Raw genomic sequence first — 23,522 nt, 5'->3', positions numbered from 1 at the left:
CACTCCCTCTGGGGCACCTGGCATTGGCCACTGTCGGTAGACAGGATACTGGGCTAGATGGACCTTTGGTCTGACCCAGTACGGCCGTTCTTAAGTTCATTACCCCCCCTCCACGTCACCAGCCGCACACTCCCAGAGTCCACAGCTCCCCCGCATACTAACGGCCCATTACCACCTCCCCATGTCACCAGCCGCACACTCCCAGAGTCCACAGCTCCCCCCCATACTAACGGCCCATTACCCCCCCCCCATGTCACCAGCCGCACACTCCCAGAGTCCACAGCTCCCCCCTTACTAACGGCCCATTACCCCCCCCCACGTCACCAGCCACACACTCCCAGAGTCCACAGCTCCCCCATTTACTAATGGTCCATTACCTCCCCCCATATGACCAGCTACCCCCACCCCAGAGCCCATCGCCAGGTCCCATTACCCCTCCCCTCTGTGACCAGCCATTCCCTCCACAGGACTCCATCGCCCCGACTAACCCCACCTGACTTTTGCCTCCTCCACGAGGGACTCACTGCCCCTTGCCCATGTGAGCGCCTCTGCCCCTCCCGATGCCCACATAGCAATCCCCCACAGGGCACACCATCCTCTGCATGTCCCCTCACGCCCCACACACCAATCTCCTGCTGCACGCTGCTGCAATCCACCAAGAGGAGCCGGTTGCAGGTGATGACCATGGAGGGCACCTCTCTGACACGTTCTGCCCAGGCACGCAGCTGTACGACTCGCTGCACATATTTGCCCGCGGGCCAGCCCTTCATCAGCTCCAGCTGCTTGGGGCTCCAGCTGTGAGCAAAGCTGTGGATCTCTGCCACCCACGTGTGCTGCTTGCAGATCTCCTGGGTCTCACTCAGTGCCTCCTGCAGGAATAGCACAGGGCTCTCAGCAAACCACAGCACCAGGCCCCAGGAGATACAGAGCAAACCCCACCATTTGCCATGCCTCCCTCAAAGCCCACTCCGAAGCGTCAGCTGGTGCCCAACCCGGCAGCCTGGTCCCTGGGAGCCCCCCCCCAGGATCCCACTTCCTGTCTGAGCCCAGGTAAGGCAATGGCTTTGGAGAAGCCTGAGCCCTGAGAAGAGCCAGGCTGGGGCCCTGGTCTGGGAGCTCCAGGAGGAAGTGGCCAGAGGGGAGTGAGCGCTGGAGAAGGGCTCCTACAGGGGAAGGCCCCGGTGGGCAGGGGATCAATAGGGGGGAGAGGCAGAGGGGAGTTCAGGATGTATGATCATTGTACTGGGTACTGCAGCGATGCCTAGAGGCCCCAGTCAGGATCAGGCCCCATTACATTGGGTGCGTCACCGACTCCAAGGGAGAGACGGGCCCCCCCAGAGCTCAGTGTCACACAGCGTGAGCCAGGGGATGCTTAGCCAGATGCGTCTGGAAGCGCCAAAGCTGCGGGGGTCAATCAGCTCTTAGCAGTGGAGAAGCAGGGAGGGATGTTGGCGACACAAGGCCAGCTCTTAGAGACATTGCGAAGGGAAAAGAGGCCAGGCAGCCCTGGACTGACTAGTTCAGTGCAGTGAGCCCCCCTCACTCACCGCCAGCAAAGCCCGCTGGCTAGCCAGGGCCCCCTGGATACTGCTGTCCGAGCGCAGGTCCTGCTCCAGTTGCTCCCTCGACGGCACTGGGTACTGGCTCCTCAGCCGGTGCCCACTCACCTCCAGGCCCCCGATGATCTTCAGATCCAGATGGTGCACCAGCTGTGGCTCCTGGCCACAGAGCACCTCAGCAGGCAGACTCTGGAGCAGCTCATCGGGGGACTGGGGGGCCAGGGCCTCAGGGCCTCCTTTATCTGCCTCTCGAAGGGCTACACAGGAGAGAGAGACAGACAGTGAGGGCTCAACCAACCATCTCAGCGGGGATGATGGGGGGTGCACACTCCCCTCCCTGGCACCTGGGTGTAGTGGGCAGAAGTAGGGCCTCTGCCCCATCCGCTCTGTCCCCCACCCTGGAGGCCCTGTGGCAGTGTTCCATCTAGCCAGGAAGCAGCAGATGGGGACGGGCCCTGGTAGAGAGACCTGTGTGAGGAAGTCACCTACCACTTGGCTGGGGATTGCACAGCACCATCGCCAAGTCCTGACTTCTGAGAGTCTCTGTCTCTCCAGGACTCTGCTCAGGTTGGGTCACTGGCTTCTCTTTCCTGGTGCGGGTCACCTGCAGGGACAGGAGAGGGACTGGGAGATCCCCACTGGCTGCAGAAAGGTGCTTGGCACAGTCCCCTTCACCTTCTGCAACCCTGCACTCCCCACAACAGGGTCCTTCAACCTCCGGGCCAGGCCCACATTATAACATTGACAACACTTGGTTCCCCACCCTGCAGCAGGAGCACCCAGCCCAACCTCCTAGCAAGAGCCGCCAGCCCTTACCACTCCTCCATAGCAAGAGCACCAGTTCCCCACCCCCGCCCCTAAGCCAGCCCATCCACATCGCTGAAGCACTACTTGACCCAGAGATCTTGCTGGGAGCTGGCTCCTCCCATTACCCAGCAGCACTGCGGTGAAGGCACCTGAGCCCCAGGCATGTGCTTGACTTCAGCAATGGCAGTGCAGCAGGAAGAGCCTGGCACAGGGGATGGACAGCCATTCGGCCCTCCAATGTGCTCTTTGGATGCAGGCAGACTCCCTACTCCCATTGGTGTCAGCACAGCTGGGGAGGGACGACTGCTAAGCTGGGAGTCAGAGGTACCAACCTGCAGTACAGATTCCACCACGGCCTCCAGGGCCCCCAGCAGGCTGGTTTCCAGCACCTGACTGGAGGGAAAGGGGACCAGTTGGCTGTCAGCGTCAAACACCAGGTGCACTCGGAGGACAGCCTTCCGCATGGTACCATTGGCCTGCAGAGGAGAGAGTCAGAACAGGCTCAGTCCTAACCACACACTGGCTCCATATGCCCTGGGTCCCCTGGGCTCTGGGTGGGTGAGGTGATAGCCCGGGGGGGGGGGGGGGGTCCTAGCCTCATGCTCTAGGCTGTAACATCCATTTCCAGGGTAAATGAACAAAGAAGAGGCCTTTTCAAACACAAGTTACTGTGTAGCTGGCTCTGGTGTGACTGAGGCTGATGATGCTGGGAACACCAGGACTGGACACAATTCAAGAAGGACATTGATAAAGTGGAGAGGGGTCAAAGAAGAGCAGCAGGAATGCTGAAGGGTTGGAAAACCTGCCTCCTAGTGAGAGACTCCAGGAATTCAATCTGCGTAGCTTCCCAAAGAGAAGGTTCAGGGATGACTGACCACAGTCTAAGTACCGACATGGGGAACACATGTTTAACGATGAGCTCTGCAGTCTAGCAGAAAAAGGTCTGACACGATCCAATGGCTGAAGTAGAAGCTAGACAAATTCAGACTGTAAATAAGGTGCAAATATTTGAACAGCGGCTTACCATGGATCGTGATGGGTTCTCCATCAGCAGCAGTTTTTATTTCAAGATGGGGTGTTTGTCTAACAGCTCTGCTTTAGGGATTATCTGGAGGAAGTTCTCTGGCTTCTGTTCTACAGGAGGTCAGGCTAAATGATCACAGTGGTCCCTTCTAGTTTGAGACCTCTATGAATCTGTGACCATAGACTCATGGACACTACAAATTCTATGGCATGCTAAAAGACAGCAACACTCCACTCACAGGACAAAGAGCTTAGGAACGGGTGACTCATGATCAGTGTATGCTAGCTGGACCATCAACAGGCTGGCCCCCAGTGACCCCTTCCTCCCCAGCGCCCAGGCAGACCTCCTGGTTTTCTGACACCCTCCACCAGAGGACAAAAGAAGGGCAGAAATTTGAGAGCCAACAGCAAAATCGAAGACAAAAAATGAAACATGAGGATTTCTTCCAAGCTCATGCTGAGGCTTAAATACAGGCCAAGAGAGCCTTCCTATGAGCCTCCATTGAAGCCGGCAAACCCTGCCCCAAGGAGCTATCCAGTGTGGTAAACTGCTTCAGCAACCCTGGGTGCCTACAACCTGTGTCAGAGCTGAGCACCCAGCACTGCAAAGAACTATCATCCTGCGGTGCTGAAAAGATCATGCAGATTCAGGAAGCCTTCTCAAAAAGCCTGGCTCCGTCCCACACCAGCCTGCAGCCCACCTGTATCCCTGGAGTGCAGTACATCACTCCTCAAGACGGGCGGGACGCCCAAAACCAGATTCCTGATAAGCACCTGTTTTAAAGTGTGTAGATAAAGATGTTGCTGTCATGGAAACAGAGCAAGAAACGTGGCATTAGACAGAGGGAGGTGGAAAGATTGGGGGGGGCCTCATGTGTCACCAAGGCACAAGAGCATCTACTAAAATAATACGTGGAAGCAAAAAATTGCATCATTATGGAGGAAGTCAGTTTGGGATACATACGCTGGAGGTCTCGTGCAGCCAGCAGTAAAACGTCACTGGAGTTTCTAAACATTACAGCTGATAATTTTCTAACACAAAAGGTATTGCACGCAACATGAGGTCATTTTTTCTGGACCTTGTTATGATCGATAAAGATGACTTAATCACTGGATTGGAAGTTGGGAGTCGTCTAGGATCACATGACTTGATTCAGTGTAGCCATAAGGTTATTTGATAGCATCCTCAAAAGCTTCTAGAAAGAACTGCGCCTTGCCAGGGTACATTTGCCAAGCAAGCATAGGGATTTATCCCTGGGGTTTTTGAAAATAACTGTGTACTTTGTGTTTACATAAGAACGGCCCTACTGGGTCAGACCAAGGGTCCATCTAGCCCAGTATCCTGTCTTCCAACAGTGGCCAGTGCCAGGTGCCCCAGAGGGAATGAACAGAACAGGGAATCATCAAGTGATCCATCCCGTCACCCATTCCCAGCTTATGGCAAACAGAGGCTAGGGACACCATCCCTGCCCATCCTGGCTCATAGCCATTGATGGACCGATCCTCCATGAATGTATCTAGTTCTTTTTTGAACCCTGTTATGGTCTTGGTCTTGTTTAGCTTAATTTGTTATTCTTTTTTCCTTGACAGAATACATTCTGAACTATATACGTAATGCTCAAGTTCCTGTGATGCACATACTTGGCAAAGGCTTTCTCAGTTTCATCACTTTCACATGCAGAGTTCATCAAATCATCTACAACAACCATATTTACTTTATTGGTAGGAAACAGTCATTGTTAAAAAAAAATATCAGGCAACCCCTCCACAAAATTGATGAAAGGGTATTTACAAAATAGTCCTTTATACACCAGCAACTGTAACACCACACAGTATTCTCAGGCATAACAGATAACATTTGCTCAATATTATCCAACACATTTTTAATAAATTAACTTTTCCCACAGTTGCTAGGCCCTACAAGAATTACAGAAAAAGTGTGTTCCCATTGCATATCCATTTTCAAAAGCCGTAGGGTAGGGTTCTAAATCTCTCTCTGATGACTCTCTTGTTGTAAATGACTTTGCATTTTCTTAAGGATCTTTGTTTCTATTTGCCACTGATTTTTGTTCCTTGCAACAGAGGACTGCTACACATCTATCTTTTTGTTGGGGTGTTCTCACTCAGGTCTGTGCTATAGTCCAAGACTAGATCTTTCAAACTGTCAAAGTTGATCTTTTCACAATTTGCTATGTTGAGGGTAATCCCTTTGACTTTTATGCAGGTCTTCCCTTCCGGCAGCTTGTACTAATACATTTCTGGACCTGCTGACACGAACTCTGTGATGGGTTTGCCTGCCAGGATCTTACTCATGAGGTACCCTAAATAATCCCCCAGGAGTGGGGTTCCAGTCTCCCTCCCTTTTCACAAATATCACCGAGACTGTGTCATGATACAGGCACTGCTCTTGCAAATTGTCTCACAGGTTGTATAGTTCAAAGCAAGGAGGGGATTTTTACCTCTGTATATGGCATTGGTGAGACTGAGCCAGGAATACTGCATCCAGTTCTGGTATCCGTATTTTAAACAGGATGTTGAAAAATTGGAGAGAGTGCAAAAAAAAAAAAAAGAGCCACAAAAATTATTCAAGGGCTGGGGAAAATGCCTTATAGGGAGAGACGTAAAAAGCTCCAATTGTTTAGCTTATCCAAAAGAAGATTGAGAGATGACTTGATTATGGTGTATAATTATCGCCTTGGGGAGAAAATACCAGATGCTAGAGAGTTCTTTAAGCTAGCGGAGAAGGGCAGAACAAAACCCAATGGCTGGAAGCTGAAGCCAGAAAAATTCAGATTGGAAATAAGGCCCAAATGTTTAACAGCAATGGTGATTAACCACTGGACCCCATTCGCAAGGCAAGTGGTGGAGTCTCCTGTGATGCTGGCAGACCAGATAGCTCAGGCTAAGGTCCCCATGCCTCAGTTGAATACTGACATAGCTGAAACCAGCTTTTGGCTCCCCCGTGTGTTAGTATTGTTAACTAGGTATTAGAATGATAAGAATGTGTTCAGACTTCACTGAATGCTTGTGAGTTGCAGCATGGATTAACCTTGCTTATGATACCTGTATCCCATATTGTACGGTAATATTTGAACATTTGCATTGTAAGCCCTTGTAACTGTAAATCACCTGCCAGGAGAGAAACATTTGATTCACGATGTGAAATGCTAGTCCCCAACAGAAGGTGTTACGCCTGACCGACAAGGAAGGCTCACTGACACCAGGCAGATACAGTAGAACATTACAGAGGAAAAAAGACTTTGTTGTTTCCCTCTCCTTCCTCACCCCACAAAGATGAGTCTTGCAAGTGAATTCCTCCCATAACTGAGTTTGCAGCTCAAAATGGAAGATGGGAAGGGATAAATCTCATGGCTGCTTGGACTCCGAGAGGCAAGGTTTCTAGGGAGAAGCAAGGGATTCCCAGCTGCTTAGCCCTATCTCATAGAACTGGAAGGGACCCCAAAAGGTCATCAAGTCCAGCCCCTCTGCCTTCACTAGCAGGGGCAAGTACTGATTTTTGCCCTAGATCCCTAAGTAGCCCCCTCAAGGATTGAACTCACAACACTGGGTTTAGCAGACCAATGGCCAAACCACTGAGCTATCCCTCCCTGAAGGGCATATAGAGCTTGCTTATCACAGAACCTTCTATTACCTTTTGAAACTTAAGATTGTCACTCATTTGCATATGTATGTTTACCTGCTTTAACCTTGTAAATAACTCTCTTGTTTCCTTTTCCTAATTAATATTATCTTTAGCTAGTTTATTATAGAATTGGCTACAAGCGTTGTCTTTGGTGTGAGATCTAAAGTGCAATTGACCTGGGTTAAGTGACTGGTCCTCTGGGATTGGGAGCAACCTGACTATTGCGGTGATCGTTGCTGTGAGGGACCTTAACAGGGCTGGCCTTATCATGAGGTGAACTGAGGTGGCTGCCTCAGGTGCCAGACTGGGGCGGGGAGGGCACCACTAGGACCCAGAGTGTAGAAAATTGTATCTGCTGCTGGTGCACAGAGATGGTGGAGTGCTGTGCTGAAGGAAGGAGGGCACAAGAGACATAACAGGCAGGCAGGAGAAAAGGTGAGAGGGAATAACAGAAAGCAGCAGGAGCTGCAGGGAGAAAGAGGAGGAGGAGCCTCTTATGTATCTCTCCAGCACCCCCAGGAGCCTGGACTGATTCACACCAGCTTCTCAGGGAGCTTCCTGTTTCCTGCTGCTTCCCTGAACCCACTTGAGGAGAACAGGCAGTCAACTGAAGTAGTAGGAGCCAGTTAAGCCCTTAATTCGCTGATATCTTTCCTCACTCAGGCCCTGCTACCAGCCTGCTTATTTGTCCCCTTCAACTGAGTGTCGAGAGCCACTCTAGCTGGCACAGAACAGCAGTCATGAGTGAAAGAAGAAAACGCCCCTCTGGGGCAGCATTCAGAAAAAGAAAGAAAGCAAAGGAAGCTTTTCTATCTAAGCAGGAAGGAGCTCTCCTGAGATACATAGACACAAATGTTCACGGTGAGCCTTCCAGCCCCAGTGAGGATGTGAGTGGTGAGGAGATGCCTGATCTTCCAGTTAGTCAGAGTGCAGGTAACCTGGCAGCTACTGCAGCATCCATATCTCCATCTCAAATGGATGTAACCACGCACATTCCTGAAGAAAAGTGTAGATCAGAGAAGAGTGTGGTGGAGGCGCAAGAAACAGCTAATGCTGAATTTAGTTCCTTAAGTCTAGATGATCCAGGACTGTAGACCCACTTGAGCAGTAGCCTGAGGGACATCCTTGTACAGCATGGGCCACAGCAAGTGAAAAACTTCATGTTCCCCAAAGACAATGAAAATAGAAGTTTCCATCCAACACATTACTGGCGTGAAATCCCCAATGGTGACGAGAAGGCAGCAAATCACCATAGAGCATTCCATAGGTGGAAAGAGCTTGAGATGAGACTAAGGTTAAAGGCCACCATAGACGATCAGCATCAGGAGAAGATTGCGTCAGAGTCTCTTTACTGGTAAAATGTTTTGAAAAGGCTCATTGCCATTGTGAGAATGCTTGCTACCCAAAACATAGCACTGTGTGGCACTTCAGATCAGCTGTATGTGCCAAACAATGGAAACTTCCTTAAAATTGTGGAGCTGACGGCTGAGTTTGATGCTGTACTCCAGGAGCATCTAAGAAGGGTCACCACCCGAGAAATGTACACACACCACTACCTTGGAAAAACAATTCAAAATGAGATCATACACTTACTGGCAACAAAAGTCAAACAGAAGATTGTGGCAGATCTGAAGTCAGCAAGATATTACTCTGTTATTCTGGACTGCACACCTGACATCAGCCATATGGAACAAATGACTTTAATGGTGCATTTTGTAACAACAACAGAACCTAGTGAAAATGTCCCTGCAATGGTGACTGTCAGAGAGCATTTTCTAGAATTTATTGACATTGATGATACTCCAGGAGCTGGTATGACAAATGTGCTTTTTAAAAAGCTGGAAGATACGGGAATTGCGATAGCTGACATGAGAGGTCAGGGCTACGGTAATGGTGCCAACATGAGAGGAAAGAACAGAGGAGCGCAGACACGGATCCGAGAGTTAAACCCTCGAGCTTTTTTTGTCCCATGCAGTTCTCATTCATTGAACTTGGTGGTCAGTGATGCAGCATCAGCTTCTAGTGAGGCTGCTGAATTTTTTAATGTAATTCAAAGCATCTATGTATTTTTCTCTGCATCAACTCATCGATGGCAAATTTTGAAGCAACATCTGGGAACATCCTCTCTGACACTGAAACCACTGAGTGCCACACGATGCGAAAGTCGAGTGGAGGCGATAAAGCCTATCAAACACCAAATTGGGAAGATAGAGGATGCCATAGTTGCCATTATGGAGGATAATGCTATGACAGGAACTGTTCGTGGGAGAACAGTGGCAGAGGGAAATGGAATCACCAGAAACATACATAACTTCAAATTTCTGTGTGGCTTAGTGTTGTGGCATGACATACTGTTTGAAATAAATGTTGTAAGCAAGAGACTCCAAGGTGTTGACCTTGATATATCTGGAGCAATGGAACAAATGGACAAAGCAAAATCATACCTACAGTCTTACTGGTCAGATGAGGGATTTCAAAACATTCTGAAGAGTGCACAGAAGTTGGCAGAGGAACTTCACACTGAAGCTATTTTCCCACCCATTCAAGAATACAAGAGTCACCGAAGAAGAAGACATTTTGATTACGAGGCACGGGATAATCCCATAAAAGACCCCAAACAACAATTCAAAGTTGAATTCTTTAACCAGGTGCTATATTGTGCAATACAATCAGTTGAAGAACGTTTCATGCAGCTCAAGGAACACAGCAGTATATTTGAGATGTTGTAGGATATTCCAAAACTCCTCACTATACCTGAAGAAGACTTACACCACCAATGTAGGGCACTAGAGACAGTGTTGACACATGATGACATGCAAGATATTGATGCGAGTGATTTAGGTGATGAACTGAAAGCCCTTTCAAGATACATTTCAGCAGGATCAACTCCAAAGGCTGTTCTGGAATATATGTGCGCAAATAAGATGACCACCCTCTTTCCAAATGCTTTTGTTGCTCTGCACATACTTCTAACACTTCCTGTAACAGTTGCCAGTGGAGAATGCAGCTTCTCCAAGCTGAAGTTAATAAAAACACATCTACACTCCACAATGACACAGGATAGGTTGGTCGGCCTTGCAACCATCTCAATAGAGCATGAGCTGGCCCAGACTGTGGACCTTCAGGAAGCAGTTCAAATCTTTGCAACCAAGAAGGCACCACTTTGATTATTCAAACAGATAAAAATGCCAGTGTTTACTATGCAGACAAGAAAAGTTACATTTTCAGTTCAGGCATTTGAAAGTTAAGTGTTACTTAAAATTTTTGAACAAGGCATTTTAAGTTGTTAGTTCTCCTTTATTGGGGTAGGTAGCAGAGCAGTACTATGAGAGGAGTAGAACAGGAAGAAGGCAGAATCCAATGGCTGAGACCTTTCAAAGTTTTGGCCCAAGTGAGGAGGCATGGGGGTGTCATTTGAGCTCCCCATGGGCACCCAGATGACAAGACAGAGTGGCGTACCCAAGGGGACCGTCTGGGACTCAGCGTTCAGGCTGTTATAGTACCTGAGGGGTTCACACTTGATCATTAATTGGTGAAATCGAAGTACAGAACTCACACCCAGCCTGGGGTTTGTGCCCTGGTTCCTAACAGTCTGCTCTGAGGTTGTTACTGATGCTCTTGAGCCACTGCAGGACACAAGGATTTCCCTACACCCAACCTGAATTTCCCCAACACCCCCCCCCCCCAGTTTTGTGAACTAGTTACATGCAGTGTTGCCAGTTTAGTGAATTGAAATTGAAACATTAATACACACTTTAAAAGCATATAAAGTGTATGATAAAATATATTTATCTGAAAAAAGTATAATAGATTTGAAAAGTATGAACATAGACTAGCTTCCTTATACAGCTGTTGTTCTTTATGACAACGTCAGTGCATTCATTTCGGTGATGTTGGCCAACCTAATAATTTCAAATTATGATTTGTAAGCAAAGTCTAAATCAGGGATTCTCAAACTGGGGTCGGGACCCCTCAGGAGGTCGCAAGGTTACTACATGGGGGGTCGCAAGCTGTTACCCTCCACCCTAAACTCTGCTTTGCCTCCAGCATTCTTATTGTATGAGTAAATGGCAGTAGAACTGTACTTAGCCTGTGCTGATTGAGGGCATCAAAAGAGAGGGTGGGGACAGGTGTTTTGCTTGATGATCTGCCTGAGTCACAAGGGGTAGGCAAACTATGGCCCGGGGGCCGCAGCCGGCCCTTCAGACATTTTAATCCAGCCCTCGAGCCCCTGCTGAGGAGCGGGGTCGGGGACTTGCTCCGCATAGCTCCCGGAAGCAGCAGCACATTCCCCCCTCCAGCTCCTATGCGTAGGGACAGCCATGGGGCTCCACACGCTGCCACAAGCACTGCTTTCACAGCTCCCATTGGCCAGCAAACGGGGCCAATGGGAGGTGCAGGGGTGGTGCCTGCAGACGGGGCAGTGCGCAGAGCCACCTGGCTGCTCCTCCGCATAGGAGCCAGAGTGGGGACATGCCGCTGCTTCCGGGAGCTGCTTGAGGTAAGTGCCGCCCAGAGCCTGCACCTCAGACCCGCTCCCGTGCCCCAACCTCCTGCCCCAGCCCTGATCCCCCTTCCGCCCTCCGAACCCCTCGGTCCCACCCTCCTGCAACCCAGAGCCCTCACCCCCCCACCCACACCCCAACCCCCTGCCCCAGCCCGGAGCCCCCTCCTGCACCCTGAACTCCTAATTTCTGGCCCCACCCCAGAGCCCGTACCCCCAGCCAGAGCCCTCCCGCACCCCAACCTCCAATTTTGTGAGCATTCATGGCCCACCATACAATTTCCATACCCATATGTGGCCCTTGGGCCAAAAAGTTTGCTCACCCCAGCCATAGACAGTCTTTTGCTTTGTTGAGTGACCAGTAGAGCTGAAATCACTGATAATCAGGTCTAAGCACTTAGACCTGCTGTGGGACAGTGTTTCTGTGGAAGAGGCGGCCCAGTCTGCACTAGCAGCGAGGTTCCCACACTGAGAGCTCAGCTGAAATCACTGAGATCTGGGTGGAACCTCAAGAAACCAACTCACAGAGATCACAGTGGCAGGTGGCTGCAGCAGGTGATGGTGCAGGGCCATTGGCAACAGAGCAATGGCGTGAACAGTGGCACAACGAACAACAGTGGCAAGAGTGAACAGTGAGCAGCTGGAGGAATGAGCAAGGTGCCTTCTTGCCCCCACCTGGGAGCTGAACTCATGTGAAAGCACCTCTGAACTCTGAGTGTCCACTGACCAAGGACAACACCGGTGAGTATTAATGAGGCTGTTAAGAATGCTGGAGACACAACACAGTTCATCCAAACAAACATGGCTGTGGCATCCTACTTTCTATTTAAGCAAGAGATACCACACACTACAAACTGGAGGCCAATGTTAAGTGCATTGTCACTTGTTCATCCTGAAGTTGAACACTGGTTCTGAACAAGACCAGCAAATGCTCACTATCTTTCTGCAAGAAACTCAACTGACTGGCTAGAAGCATGTGGTGCAACAGTGAAAGACTCAACAGTTGAAAAAGTGAAGAACTCTCTCACCACATTCAAAAAATTTGCATACATGGCTGATGAATGCACCGATGCAAATGGGCATCAAGTATTAAGTCATCTTGATGTCCGTGGTAGGCCAGTAGATGCATTTCTAGATGTTCAAGTTATAGAAGACACATCGGCTGGATCTGTGACAACCCACATCTTAGAAGAGTTAAATGCTTGTCAATTGGACCCCAAACAGATGGCTGCTTGTGCATTTGATGGAGCTGTAAACTTCTCTGGAAGACATGGTGGAGTACAAGTTTTGCTCAGAGAAAAGTGTAACCCTAATCTCTCCTATACACACTGCAGAGGCCATCTACTCCAACTAGCGCTAGTACGAGCTGCAGACTCTTCAAAAGACATTAAAAAAAGCTATAAATTTAATTTCTTCATTATATTCTTTTTTCAGCAAGAGTCCCAAAAGACTGAGTATCTTGGAAAATATAGAAGATACACTGGGACTGAAGTTCAAATTAGTCCAACCTGGGAAAACCCTCTGGCTTTCTCATGAGTGATCCTTGGCTGTTGTCTTAAAATTACTCCAGCCATTATTACTGGCTTTGGAAAGAACCGTATATACTCGTTCATTAGCCCGTTTAGTTATAAGCCAACCCCCCAAGATGGTTAGATAAAAATAGCAAAAACTGTATTACCCTTTCATAAGCCGACCCTATATTTCAGGGGTTGGTAAACTTTGGCTCCCGGCCATCAGGGTAAGCTGCTGGCAGGTCGGGACATTTTGTTTACTTGGAGTGTCTGCAGGCATGGAGCCCCTCAGCTCCCTGTGGCCGCGGTTCGCCATTCCCAGCCAATGGGAGCTGCGGGAAGTGGCGTGCCAGGTAAACAAAACGACAATGTATTAGATATTCAATTCAATGATTCCACAGAGTTTAAAATCATCAAATTTTGGTGTAGACCCATTTATAAGCCGACCCCCGCTCTTTGATGCATCACTTTTTTACCAAAAATATTCTGCTTATGAACAAGTATATACGGTATCTACCAAGATGGGATGGATCTATGTAGTGAGGCTGGTGGATTACTTTTGCTACTACATTCAGAGAAGACTATTGCCATTCTCTCTCTCGCAAGTCTACTGTTGAAACCACTTGGGTCATTAAACAATGCCATCCAGGCATCTGCTACAACAGTAGTAGATCTTTGTCCAGCAATAGAAGCTACATTTGGATCAATCAGAGAGCTATCCATTGAAAAAGTACTGGAAGAAGCAAAGACTTCAGTCCAGAAGTTGACTAATGAAGGTATTTATATTGAATCCTTAAGTGAAGAGGACAAGAAGTGTTTAAGACAACTGAAAAAGTACACAGACTTGATTCTTAAAAATCTACAACAGCGACTTCTAGATTCTACTCAACCTCTATGTAGCTTTTACAGATCCCTGTCCTATAAAACACCGACAGTTGAGTGGAATGAGGCACTACCAGCAATGTGGCTGCCATGTGTTCAGGACAGAATAGAGAATTTGAACACAGAGTGGAATATCATATGATGAATGAATGAAGATTTGACTTCAACTTCTTTTTTATCATCACTAGTGGCTCGAACCGATCTTTGTATTATGTTTCCTGGGATGAAAGAAGTAGGAATTCATCTCTTGCTACTCCCAGTCACAACAGCTACAGTTGAGTGTTCTTTTTCATCACTGAATAGAATTTTGTGTTCTGTAAGAAGTCGCCTTCTGCCTGATCATGTGAATGAACTAATGAGCATATCAATTGAAGGAATGGAAGTACCGGACACACGAGAAGCCATCGAAGATGAACGCACTGCATTCAAGAAGTTCATTAACAGAGTTGTGCAAAATTATAACAAGAAACCAAGAAGGATGTAGATGTAGTGCTTCATAGAAGGCTTGAGTAGCCAACTTTAATTTGAGTGATGATTTTAAAACATGAGTTAAATCTAATAAAATAGTCATGAAACATTTTTCAGTTTTTACTATGGTGCCATACAGCCCACCTTCACCCTCATGGTCTCGCCCCTCATCGGCCCTGACATCCCCCCCCCCCCCCCGTAAATTCAAACACCCCCCCTAATTTCAATTCCTGGGGAAAACACTGGCAAGACAGCCAGACATCTCCATCTCGTGAAGTCTTCTATTTCAGACTCAACGCCTTTCTGGAAGATGGCTTAGCTCAGAGGTCCCCAAACTGTGGGGTGCGCCTCCTTAGGGGGGCACAGAGGAACCTTTGGGGGGGGCGGCAGGGCCCAGGCCAGCCCCCACGGGCAGCGGGAAGGAGTGCCACCCAGTCCCTCCTCACCCCCAGCTCTGATCTGGCCCCGCCCGCAGCTGCATCCCCACCCAGCTCCCAGCCCCGCACCTGGCCCTGGCCCCGGCCCCAGTCTCCGACCCGGCTGCTGCTCCGCTCCCAAACCCACCCCTGCCCTCAGCCTTGGCTGCTGCTCTGTTCCTGGCCTGGGGGCAGGGGCAGGGCTGGGAGCATAGCTGCACCAGGCTGTGGGCCCAGCTGCCAGTCCCCGCCGCAGCCTGGCTCCACTCCCACCCCCAGCCCCTGGCCCCAGACCCACCCCCGGCTGTGGCCCCAGACCCACCCCCGGCTGTGGCCCCAGCCTCGGCTCTCTTACCCTGTCCGCATCCCTCACGGCCACGGCTCAGAGGGGTGCGGACAGGGGTAAGGGGGAGCATGGCCCTCCAAAGTTTGGAGACCGCTGCTTTAGCTAAACACAAGTGATTGGGTTCAGTACAGGGGGAACTGGGCAGGAATCTCTGGCCTGAGCTATCAGTAGGTCAGACTAGACGACCTAATGGTCCTGTCTGGCCTTCAACTCTTTGAATCTATGCCAATGTCAGACTGAGAAAGAGACAGGCCCAGGGCGCGGAACACTCAGAGCCTCCAGCCTCCTCTTTCCTGCCTCACCTTCATGACGTTGCTGACGAACGCTGTGACCTCCTCCTGCACGATGGAGACCAGGTTCTGGCAGGTCAGGAGGTTCACCAGCTGGGCCAGGCTGCCCAGCCTCTGCATCCAGAACTCGGCTTCCTTCAGCCTCCTCTCCAGGTCCCTGTAGTGGACTCTCTGTTTATACAGGGACTCCTTGGTGATGTAGAGCTTGTAGCTCTGCACTTGGGTCTGCAGCCCGTGCACTGTCTTGTATGTGTCATCCCGCACCTGCAAGGACATGGACACAGCAGGGCTGAGAAGGAAGGTTCCCTGCACAGACCCATCTCCCTGTCGGTGCTCAGGGTGGGATGGGGAAGGAGTGAAGGGAGCTGCCCAAATCTCTCCCTGCTATGGAGCCCCACATTATTCCAGGAGACTCTTTCTTGCTGCTCTGGGATGGAGAGAGAGGGTCCTAAACGGTCTCTGATAGAAACATCAAGCATGGCAGAAGCACTGTTTCCTGGTTTGACTGGGGGACACAACCCTGAGAGCTCCCAGAGCTATTGTAGGGTCCACAGGGCAGGTGTGGAGCTTCCATGGGAGAGGAGGACCTGTGGAGGGGAACTCCCAACGACTCCTCTCCCAGTGCTGGAGGAGCACTACAGGGAGCAGGGCAGGAGCTCCTGGCCATTCCCTGCAGGAGGAGCTGTAGGGGCTGCGGGGGGAGCTCCCATCAGAGGGCACTGTAGGGAGCAGGGAAGGAGCACTGGCTGTAGAGCTCCTGGTACTGCAGTTCTGACACCTCCCAGCAGGGGGCACTCAGGGAGAGAAGCCAAGGGGCACTGGAAGTACAGGGAGAGAACAAAGGTGGAGAGTCTCCCCGAGGCTCCAACCCTGCCTTACCAGCTCGAGAATGGCTGAGCAGAGGGTGAGGAACCTCCTGAGCAGGCCTCGGGCACGGCCGTTCTCTTGGGCCAGGGCCCGCTGTAGCTCCGGGAAGGGGTAGCATTTGGAGTCATCCTGGGGCAGCCAGTGTACAGATCTTAGCTCCTGCAGGAGTCTAGAAGGAAGCAGGATCCATCAGGCAGGGCCATGGGGACAGCCAGCCTCATCTGGGCACTCAGCCCCAGGCAATCGAGGGTAGGCGCAGGAGTGTAGAAGCCAGCGAGGGACCCCTCCTGGGGTTCAGTCCAGTAACCCTGAGCTCACTGACTGGGGCCTCAGCCCTTCCTCCCCAAGGCTCTGCTCACAGCACCCCTGGAGAGCTGACCCTGAGCTCAAATGTCCCCTGTGAGCCCGAAGAGAGCCAGGAGTGTGAAGAGAACTGGCCCCTGAAGGGAAGAGCCCCACAGGGAGGGTGCAAGGATGTTTCGCGCCCTAGGAAAAACTTCCACCTTGCGCCCCCCCCCCCCCCCGCAAGCCCTGTAGCAGTTCTCCGCCCTAAGGAGCCCCCCCCCCACACAGCAGCTCCCCACCCCCCCACCCTGAGGCGCCCCCCCCCCCCGCGGCAGCTCACCCCTCCGTCCTGAGGCGCCCCCCCCCATGGCAGCTCCCCCCAGCCCGGGGAGCTGTGCGGCAGCTCCCCGCCCCAGCTCACCTCTGCTCCGCCTCCTCCCCGAGCACGCCGTCACTGCTCCACTTCTCCCGCCTCCTTACTTGCTGCAGGCGGCCCTCCCCGCGCCCCCCTGCCCCAGCTCCCACTGCCTAAATGACGACGACGACCGGGGCGGCCGAAGATCCGACTGCCGCCGAAGGACCCGAAATGCCGCTCCCCAAATGCTAGCAACCGCCTAGGTCGCCTAATGGGTTGCACCGGCCCTGCCTACAGAGGCTCCTCCGGCCCCTGCTTGGGGAGAAAGGACTCGGTGAGGACCACAGGAGAACCTAAAGAGGCGGGGGGCAGGGGTGTTCTGTCTTCTGCATAACCCAGGATAAAAGGTATCAGGCATATTTAGGACAAAGAGGTGAAAGGTAAATATTACTGAATGTTGTAGCATTCGCATGTTAACAAACCGGCTGAGCCTGTGTGTATGGTGCTGATGCTGATGTTTTGAAAATAACTGCAGAGTTTCCACACTAATGTCTATGAAAGATAGTAGATGCCACAAGACAAACACTGCTAGTCAGGGTGAAATGTTCGAGACTTCCTTAAGGTAACCACCTGTGACTACCACGCTACGGTGATGTAAATATTAATGAGTTAGCCTATGAAAGATGGGGCACCCCAAAAGTAGTGAGGTGTGGAAGCACTGCTTTACCAGACTGCAGCGTGTGCATTGTTTGGTCGATTAATAAAGGGAATTATTATGGAAAGAGCACTACAGAGTCTCTGTTGTGCACCGTGGGGCCCCTTGTGTTGGTAACCTCTCTCCTGTAAGCTGTCTCAGAGGCTGGCCCTTGGGGTGGGAACTGGTTAAAGTAAACACAAACTATAGATCAGGGATTCTCAAACTGGGGGTCGCGAGGTTACTACATGGGGGGGTCGCGAGCTGTCACCCTCCACCCTAAACCCTGCTTTGCCTCCAGCATTTATAATGGTGTTAAATATATAAAAAAGTGTTTTTAATGCATAAGGGGGAGGGTCGCACTCAGAGGCTTGCTGTGTGAAAGGGGTCACCAGTACAAAAGTCTGAGAACCCCTGCTATAGATAAGGCTACATCCAGGGCCTTGGGCCTCCAGTGCAGGGTGTTCTCAGCTGGGATTCCAAGGGGAGCGGCACCAGCCTGGACAGGGGCTGCTCTCAGTCAAGGTCCTGGCTGGGGCAGGGACACCCCTCCCACACACACAGACGTCCTCTCACCTGGAGACGTGGAGCAGCGCTGCTCCAAAGTGGGGCACAGCCAGGAGCAGGTGCCTGCCCAGAGCTTCCTGGCGTCTCAGCAGCTGCAGGTGCTTCACATTCTGCCACCAGCTACGGGGGAAGGAGGGTGAGACTAGGAGCTGTGCCGTGCTGGAGGCGAGAGACACTGCACATCCACAAGGGGCTCCATCCCCACCTGCTGCTATTGGTCCCACCCTGCCCACATCCCTGGGCTCCAGCCCATGTGCCTGCAGCCAGAACCGCTGCTAATGGGGGCCAGCCAACCTAATACCTCAGGTCCTGCCCCAACACATGCAATATAGGCCCCCTGCATCCAGGGCTCAGGCCTCCAGGTCCCATCCTCCCAGCACAGTGTGGAGGTTGGGATCCCTCGCAGGTTCCTCTACGGTGCCCATCAGCAAGGGGCACCCACCACTCACCGGGCAAAGGCTTTGCGGACGAGGCAGTGCTTGAAGAAGGGGATGCACTGGAGTAGCTGCCACAGCGTGGCCTCTCGGTGCCACTCTCCAAGTGTCAGGGCCTCAGCACCTTCTTCAGGGTGCACGTGGAGCACCCCAAAGGGGGAGAAGACATAGTGCTGGGGGTTGGCCTGGCGCTTAGGAACCACAACCAGGTCGTAGGGCCTGTACGGAGAAAGGAAGATACCAAGGCCTGCATGGAAAGAGGAAGCAGGGCCTGGCTGCTCCTCCCATCCACACATACCCCTGCCCCTGCCATGGGGAGGCCAGCAGGGCACTGAGCCCTGCAGCACCAGTGGGGGCACCAGGCCTGACATCCCAGAGGCTAACACAGCACTAGGGAACTGCCTGGCAGTGAGGGTGCAGGGGGGTGAGTTTGGGGTGCAGTTACCTGAAGTGCCTGTTGGGGGCAATGTTGAGGTAGACAAAGTTGATTTTCCTCAGGTGCCTGTTCCTCACAAAAATCTCAGCAGCCCGGAGCCCTGTCAGGGACTGCCAGGAGAAGCCCTGCTCTCCTTCCACCACCTGTGGGGCGGGTGCAGCAGCCTCTCGGCCTGGATCTGGAAGGAGCCTGCAGTGAAGACGGGATAACTGTGAGAGCTCCAGGGCAGAGCTCACCCCATGTCCAGAGCCAGCTCCCTCTCCAGGGTGCAGGCGGGGGGGGGGGGGGGCAGCTGGGATGCCACACTCAGCTCACACTGCACCTGCACAGTGCTGGAGAGACACTCACTCCCCAGCAGGATCTGGACCATTAGACCACCATACAGTGAGCACTAGAAAAAACAACTAGGACTCCTGGCTGCCCAGTTCCCCTGAGCGAACTCCCCTCCCAGAGCTGAAAACAGAACCCAGGAGTCCTGGCTCACAGTCCCCACCACCAGTTGGCAGGCTCTCTGGGGAGTACAGTCCAGCGTCCCTGTGGCCCTGGGGAAGTGGGAGTGTGTGTGATCCCTGGACTCTGCGGGGCCCACGAGAGCAGCCCATGCGCTGGGGGAGGACATTGGAGCCCGGGGCCAGGATTTGGCGGAGGAAGCCCTTACCTCAGCTCGGCACAGCAATACTTCACAGGCACCTCTGTACCAAGGGCGAGGGACATGAGGCCCAGGCCGCTTTTCCACTGGGTCTCGTCCTGAGCCAGCTCCATGCCCACCAGACCCACACATCTCTGCAGCTCCTGCAAAGACACTGGGCCTGGCTGGCACACGGCTGCTGGTTCTTCGACCTCCTGCTCTAGGACAAAGGGGCAGGGCTGCCCTGCGAAGGCTGGCTCGGAGCCAACAGGGAGCAGATTGGCTGGGGGCACTGGATCCCTGCCGTGTGCAGCAAGTGGATGGGCACACAGCTCTGAGTGGTCCCTGGGGAAGGCCTGGCCCATGGCTCCCAGGACATCTAGGTCAGACACGAGGGCCTGACTGCGGTGGTACTGGTAACAGAGGCTCTCCAGGTAGGGCAGCAGTTCCTCCCGGCAACGCAGCTGCTCCCGGAAGGGGCTGAGGAGCTGCAGGACATCCAGCAGGTGCAGCCAGGCACTTCGGCTGCTCCTCTGCAGCACCTTCGCAAACACAGCGACCAGCTCTGCCACGAGCGCGTCCAGGTGCTGGGGATCAGGCCTCCCCGTCTCTTGGAGCTGGGCAGCAAGGCGCTGGCGGACACCCCAGGCCCAGCCATGCTCTGCTGGCCGGGAGCTCCTGGGCTCTCTGCCACCTGCAAAGGGACAGAGTCATGAGCTAGGGCCAGGAGAAGTGAGCAAGTGCTCAGCCCAAGGCTGAGGGGGCCCCCTATGCTGCCCACACCCAGCTGCACTGTACTGCAGTGTGATCATTGGCGGCCTATCGGTGTTTCACGGCTTCAGCAGGATCCCCTGATACAGGCTGCACATGGTACTATTGGGGGACTTCCGGCTTGCGAGGAGTTGGAAAATGAAGTGAGAGCTGAGTGACAACTAGTCTATGGTCTGAGTGTGCTGGGGATTCTGCGCTGCTGAAGACCTGGTGAAAGGCTAGCGGCGTTCCTTATGTGCTGTCAGCACCAAATCCTGAGCATAAAGCGGTTTGACTTTGTGCAAAATGTCACTGTCTTACAGATCTGGCCATTTAGGGGTCTGGGGCAAAAATCTGTCTGGGGATTGGTCCTGCTTTGAGCAGGGCGTTGGACTAGATGACCTCTTGAGGTCCCTTCCAACCCTGATATTCTATGAGTCCTTCAGATGCTCATTATACTCAAAAGCAGGGTTGCGTGCTCTTCAGCCATGTTACCAGGATGGACAAAAATACCCCAGCATACCGTGTTCACGTGGAAAGGGGTGGATGCCCTGACCTTACCTAGGGCTGCCTCCGAGATTTGTGGATTTGCAGGATTGAGCCAGATGGGGGAACTTCAGTACATAATGCTGGTGCGACCCTGCGGTCACTCTGGCTGGCACAATGGTCCTCAGTAAACTATGCATGTTTGAGGATGATTCCTACACACCCCCATGCTGGGGGAAGCAAAGAATGAGTGTGACAGTCTATACCTCAGGGGAGTGCCCTGTAACCCCCATATTCCTCATCTATATATAATTGTGATATTGCATATAAAGCATGCCATGTGAGATATCCGGAGAAAGGTTATGATCTGCGGAAACCCACTGTTCCATCTAAATGTGTGTATCATGAACGCATTTGAAGTTATGAGAATTGTGTTGTATGGTTGTCACCAAAATATGCTGTGGGTTTGGGAGGCACGCAGATACTAGCTCTCCAGAGAGTGAAGCAATGATAAGGGAGGTAACCAACACCCGGGTGAGTGTTGAACAGACATCACCAGCCATTGTCCAGCAGAGGAGTTACAATTCCTGGCCTTGTGTTCTCCAAGCACATGGACTAAGGGTATAAAACAGAATGCAGGGGCCCCATGATTGGCCTTTCTCCTGCCCCCACCTACACTGCAAGCAACAAGGACACTCAGAAGATTGAAAACTCCAGCAGAGGAGACTGGCCAGGTTTCAATGGTGAAACCTGTGTACTATGAACTGCAATATCCAGTGGGGTGAGAAAAACTGCTTAGTCTAGATCAGGGGTAGGTAACCTATGGCACGCGTGCCAAAGGCAGCATGCGAACTGATTTTCCTGGCCACCAGTCTGGGGGGCTTTTAAATGAAGCTTCTTAAACATTTTAAAAACCTTATTTACTTTATATACAACAATAGTTTAGTTATATATTATAGACTTATAGAAAGAGACCTTCTAAAAACATTAAAATGTATTACTGGCACGTGAAACCTTAAATTAGAGTGAATAATCGAAGACTCGGCACACCACTTATGAAAGGTTGCCGACCCCTGGTCTAGATGTTGCCCAGTCTAATAGGGTTGAGAGTTTAGACTGTGTGCTTATAAAACCCACATACCTCCTGGGTGTGGTACTCTGTCCCCTCTAGTGCACCAAGACCACTTAGAGAGAGAGATTAATGAGTCTGCTCTAGAGCCTTAGCTAACAGCCATATGGGTTTTACCTCATGCAGTAGAGGCTTGTGCATTTAGCTCCAGAGGTCCCAGGTTCGATCCCACCCACTGACAACCAGGGTCTGTCGGTGTTACACTTATATTTTATTTTGGTAACTAACTCTGACTTTTTGCCTATCACTTATAATCACTTAAAATCTATCTTTTGTAGTGAATAAGTTTGTTTTACAGTTTATCTTTACGAGTAAGTTTGCCTGAAGTGTGTGGTAAATTTGCTCAGGTTTACAAAGGCAGGTATATATCCACTTTCCATTGATGAAGTGGTGAATCAATTAATATATTTGCACTGCTTGTCTTGAGCAGTGCAAGATGATATATTCCTGAGGTACAGTGCTGGGAGCTGGGGGGATTTGGCTGGTGTCTTTCTCTGTGTGATTCATGAGTGGCTCTGGGAGCATTCATGCAATCTAGCTGGGTGTGGGGCTCCACATGCGGTTGTGCTGAGTGATGACAGCGCCTGGCGGGGTTTGCTGCTTGTCACTAGCAAAGCATTGAGAGAGACAGCCCAGGCTGGAGAGTTAAGGGAGCACAGCGGTCCCACAGTCCCAGGCTGCACGCCGGAGATCCCATCACAATGAGCTGTTGAGGTGTTGGCACTAGAACAGAGAAGATGCCCCCAAATTCAATTCTGATCTCACCTGTAGCACAACAACCTCCAGGGCAACCCTGGGGCAATGGGGCCAGCACTGACTGTGAGGAAAGAGCTCTCCCTTTGAGTCCCTGTTCTCCCCCTGGTTATGGCAGCAGAGATTAAGGCTCGTTACCTGGGTCAGCAGCAGCAGGGAACAGACTGGGGTGAGTCGGGGAAGACTGCATGGTATCTCTGTGCACACAAAGCTGCTAAAGACAAAGGCCTGGTCAGTCTAGGTGCCATGGAAGCAAGGGGAAGGGGCAACATGGGGGCAGGTTGTGCCAGGAGGGTGGGATCACAGGCAGTCTGTTCTCGGGGGGGGCGGGGCAAGGTGAGATCAGAGAGGGCAAGCTGTGCCATGGTGTGGGAGGGGACAGACTGGGGCTAGAGGATGCTAGGTTGTGCCATTGGGTGAGGAGGGGGGGTGGTGGTCAGGCAGTGCCAGGGGGGACAATGGGACAGAGGGCGCTGGGAGTGGGGAGAGGGTGATGGGGGGCCCTGGTGGCACATAAGCATCCAGGGACTAGATCCTGGGATGGCTGGCAGTCCCACCGTGCCACCCGGAGGCCCTGCAGAGCCGCCCCCATGAAGCGCTGCCCAAGGGACGCAGCGTGACCCCGCGGGCGGCCCCTTGATTGGCCACGTGCCCGATTGAACTCGGACTGTGCCCCGACTCTGCCCCCG

General features: G+C 51.9%; 1 protein-coding gene across 1 annotated transcript in view; it reads right to left on the bottom strand.

Annotated features, from left to right (window-relative positions):
• The window catches only part of DNHD1 (dynein heavy chain domain 1), a 112,182-nt gene extending 89,159 nt beyond the window's left edge, over window positions 1–23,023 (bottom strand). The window contains exons 1-11 of the mRNA XM_065398806.1: window positions 22,972–23,023; window positions 19,746–20,409; window positions 19,097–19,276; window positions 18,667–18,870; window positions 18,227–18,337; window positions 16,329–16,485; window positions 15,462–15,713; window positions 2,699–2,842; window positions 2,049–2,163; window positions 1,548–1,816; window positions 626–869 (exon numbers count right to left, since the gene is read on the bottom strand). Of these exons, the coding sequence (XP_065254878.1) occupies window positions 626–869; window positions 1,548–1,816; window positions 2,049–2,163; window positions 2,699–2,842; window positions 15,462–15,713; window positions 16,329–16,485; window positions 18,227–18,337; window positions 18,667–18,870; window positions 19,097–19,276; window positions 19,746–20,409; window positions 22,972–23,023 (2,392 nt within the window). The remainder of the gene's footprint in view (window positions 1–625; window positions 870–1,547; window positions 1,817–2,048; window positions 2,164–2,698; window positions 2,843–15,461; window positions 15,714–16,328; window positions 16,486–18,226; window positions 18,338–18,666; window positions 18,871–19,096; window positions 19,277–19,745; window positions 20,410–22,971) is intronic.
• Between the last annotated feature and the right edge of the window lie 499 nt (window positions 23,024–23,522).

Source organism: Emys orbicularis, chromosome 1 (assembly GCF_028017835.1).
Source record: "Emys orbicularis isolate rEmyOrb1 chromosome 1, rEmyOrb1.hap1, whole genome shotgun sequence".
Taxonomy (NCBI): domain Eukaryota; kingdom Metazoa; phylum Chordata; order Testudines; family Emydidae; genus Emys; species Emys orbicularis.
The sequence above is the reverse complement of the archived record's forward strand: the minus strand, read 5'-3'. Positions and strand labels throughout refer to the sequence as shown.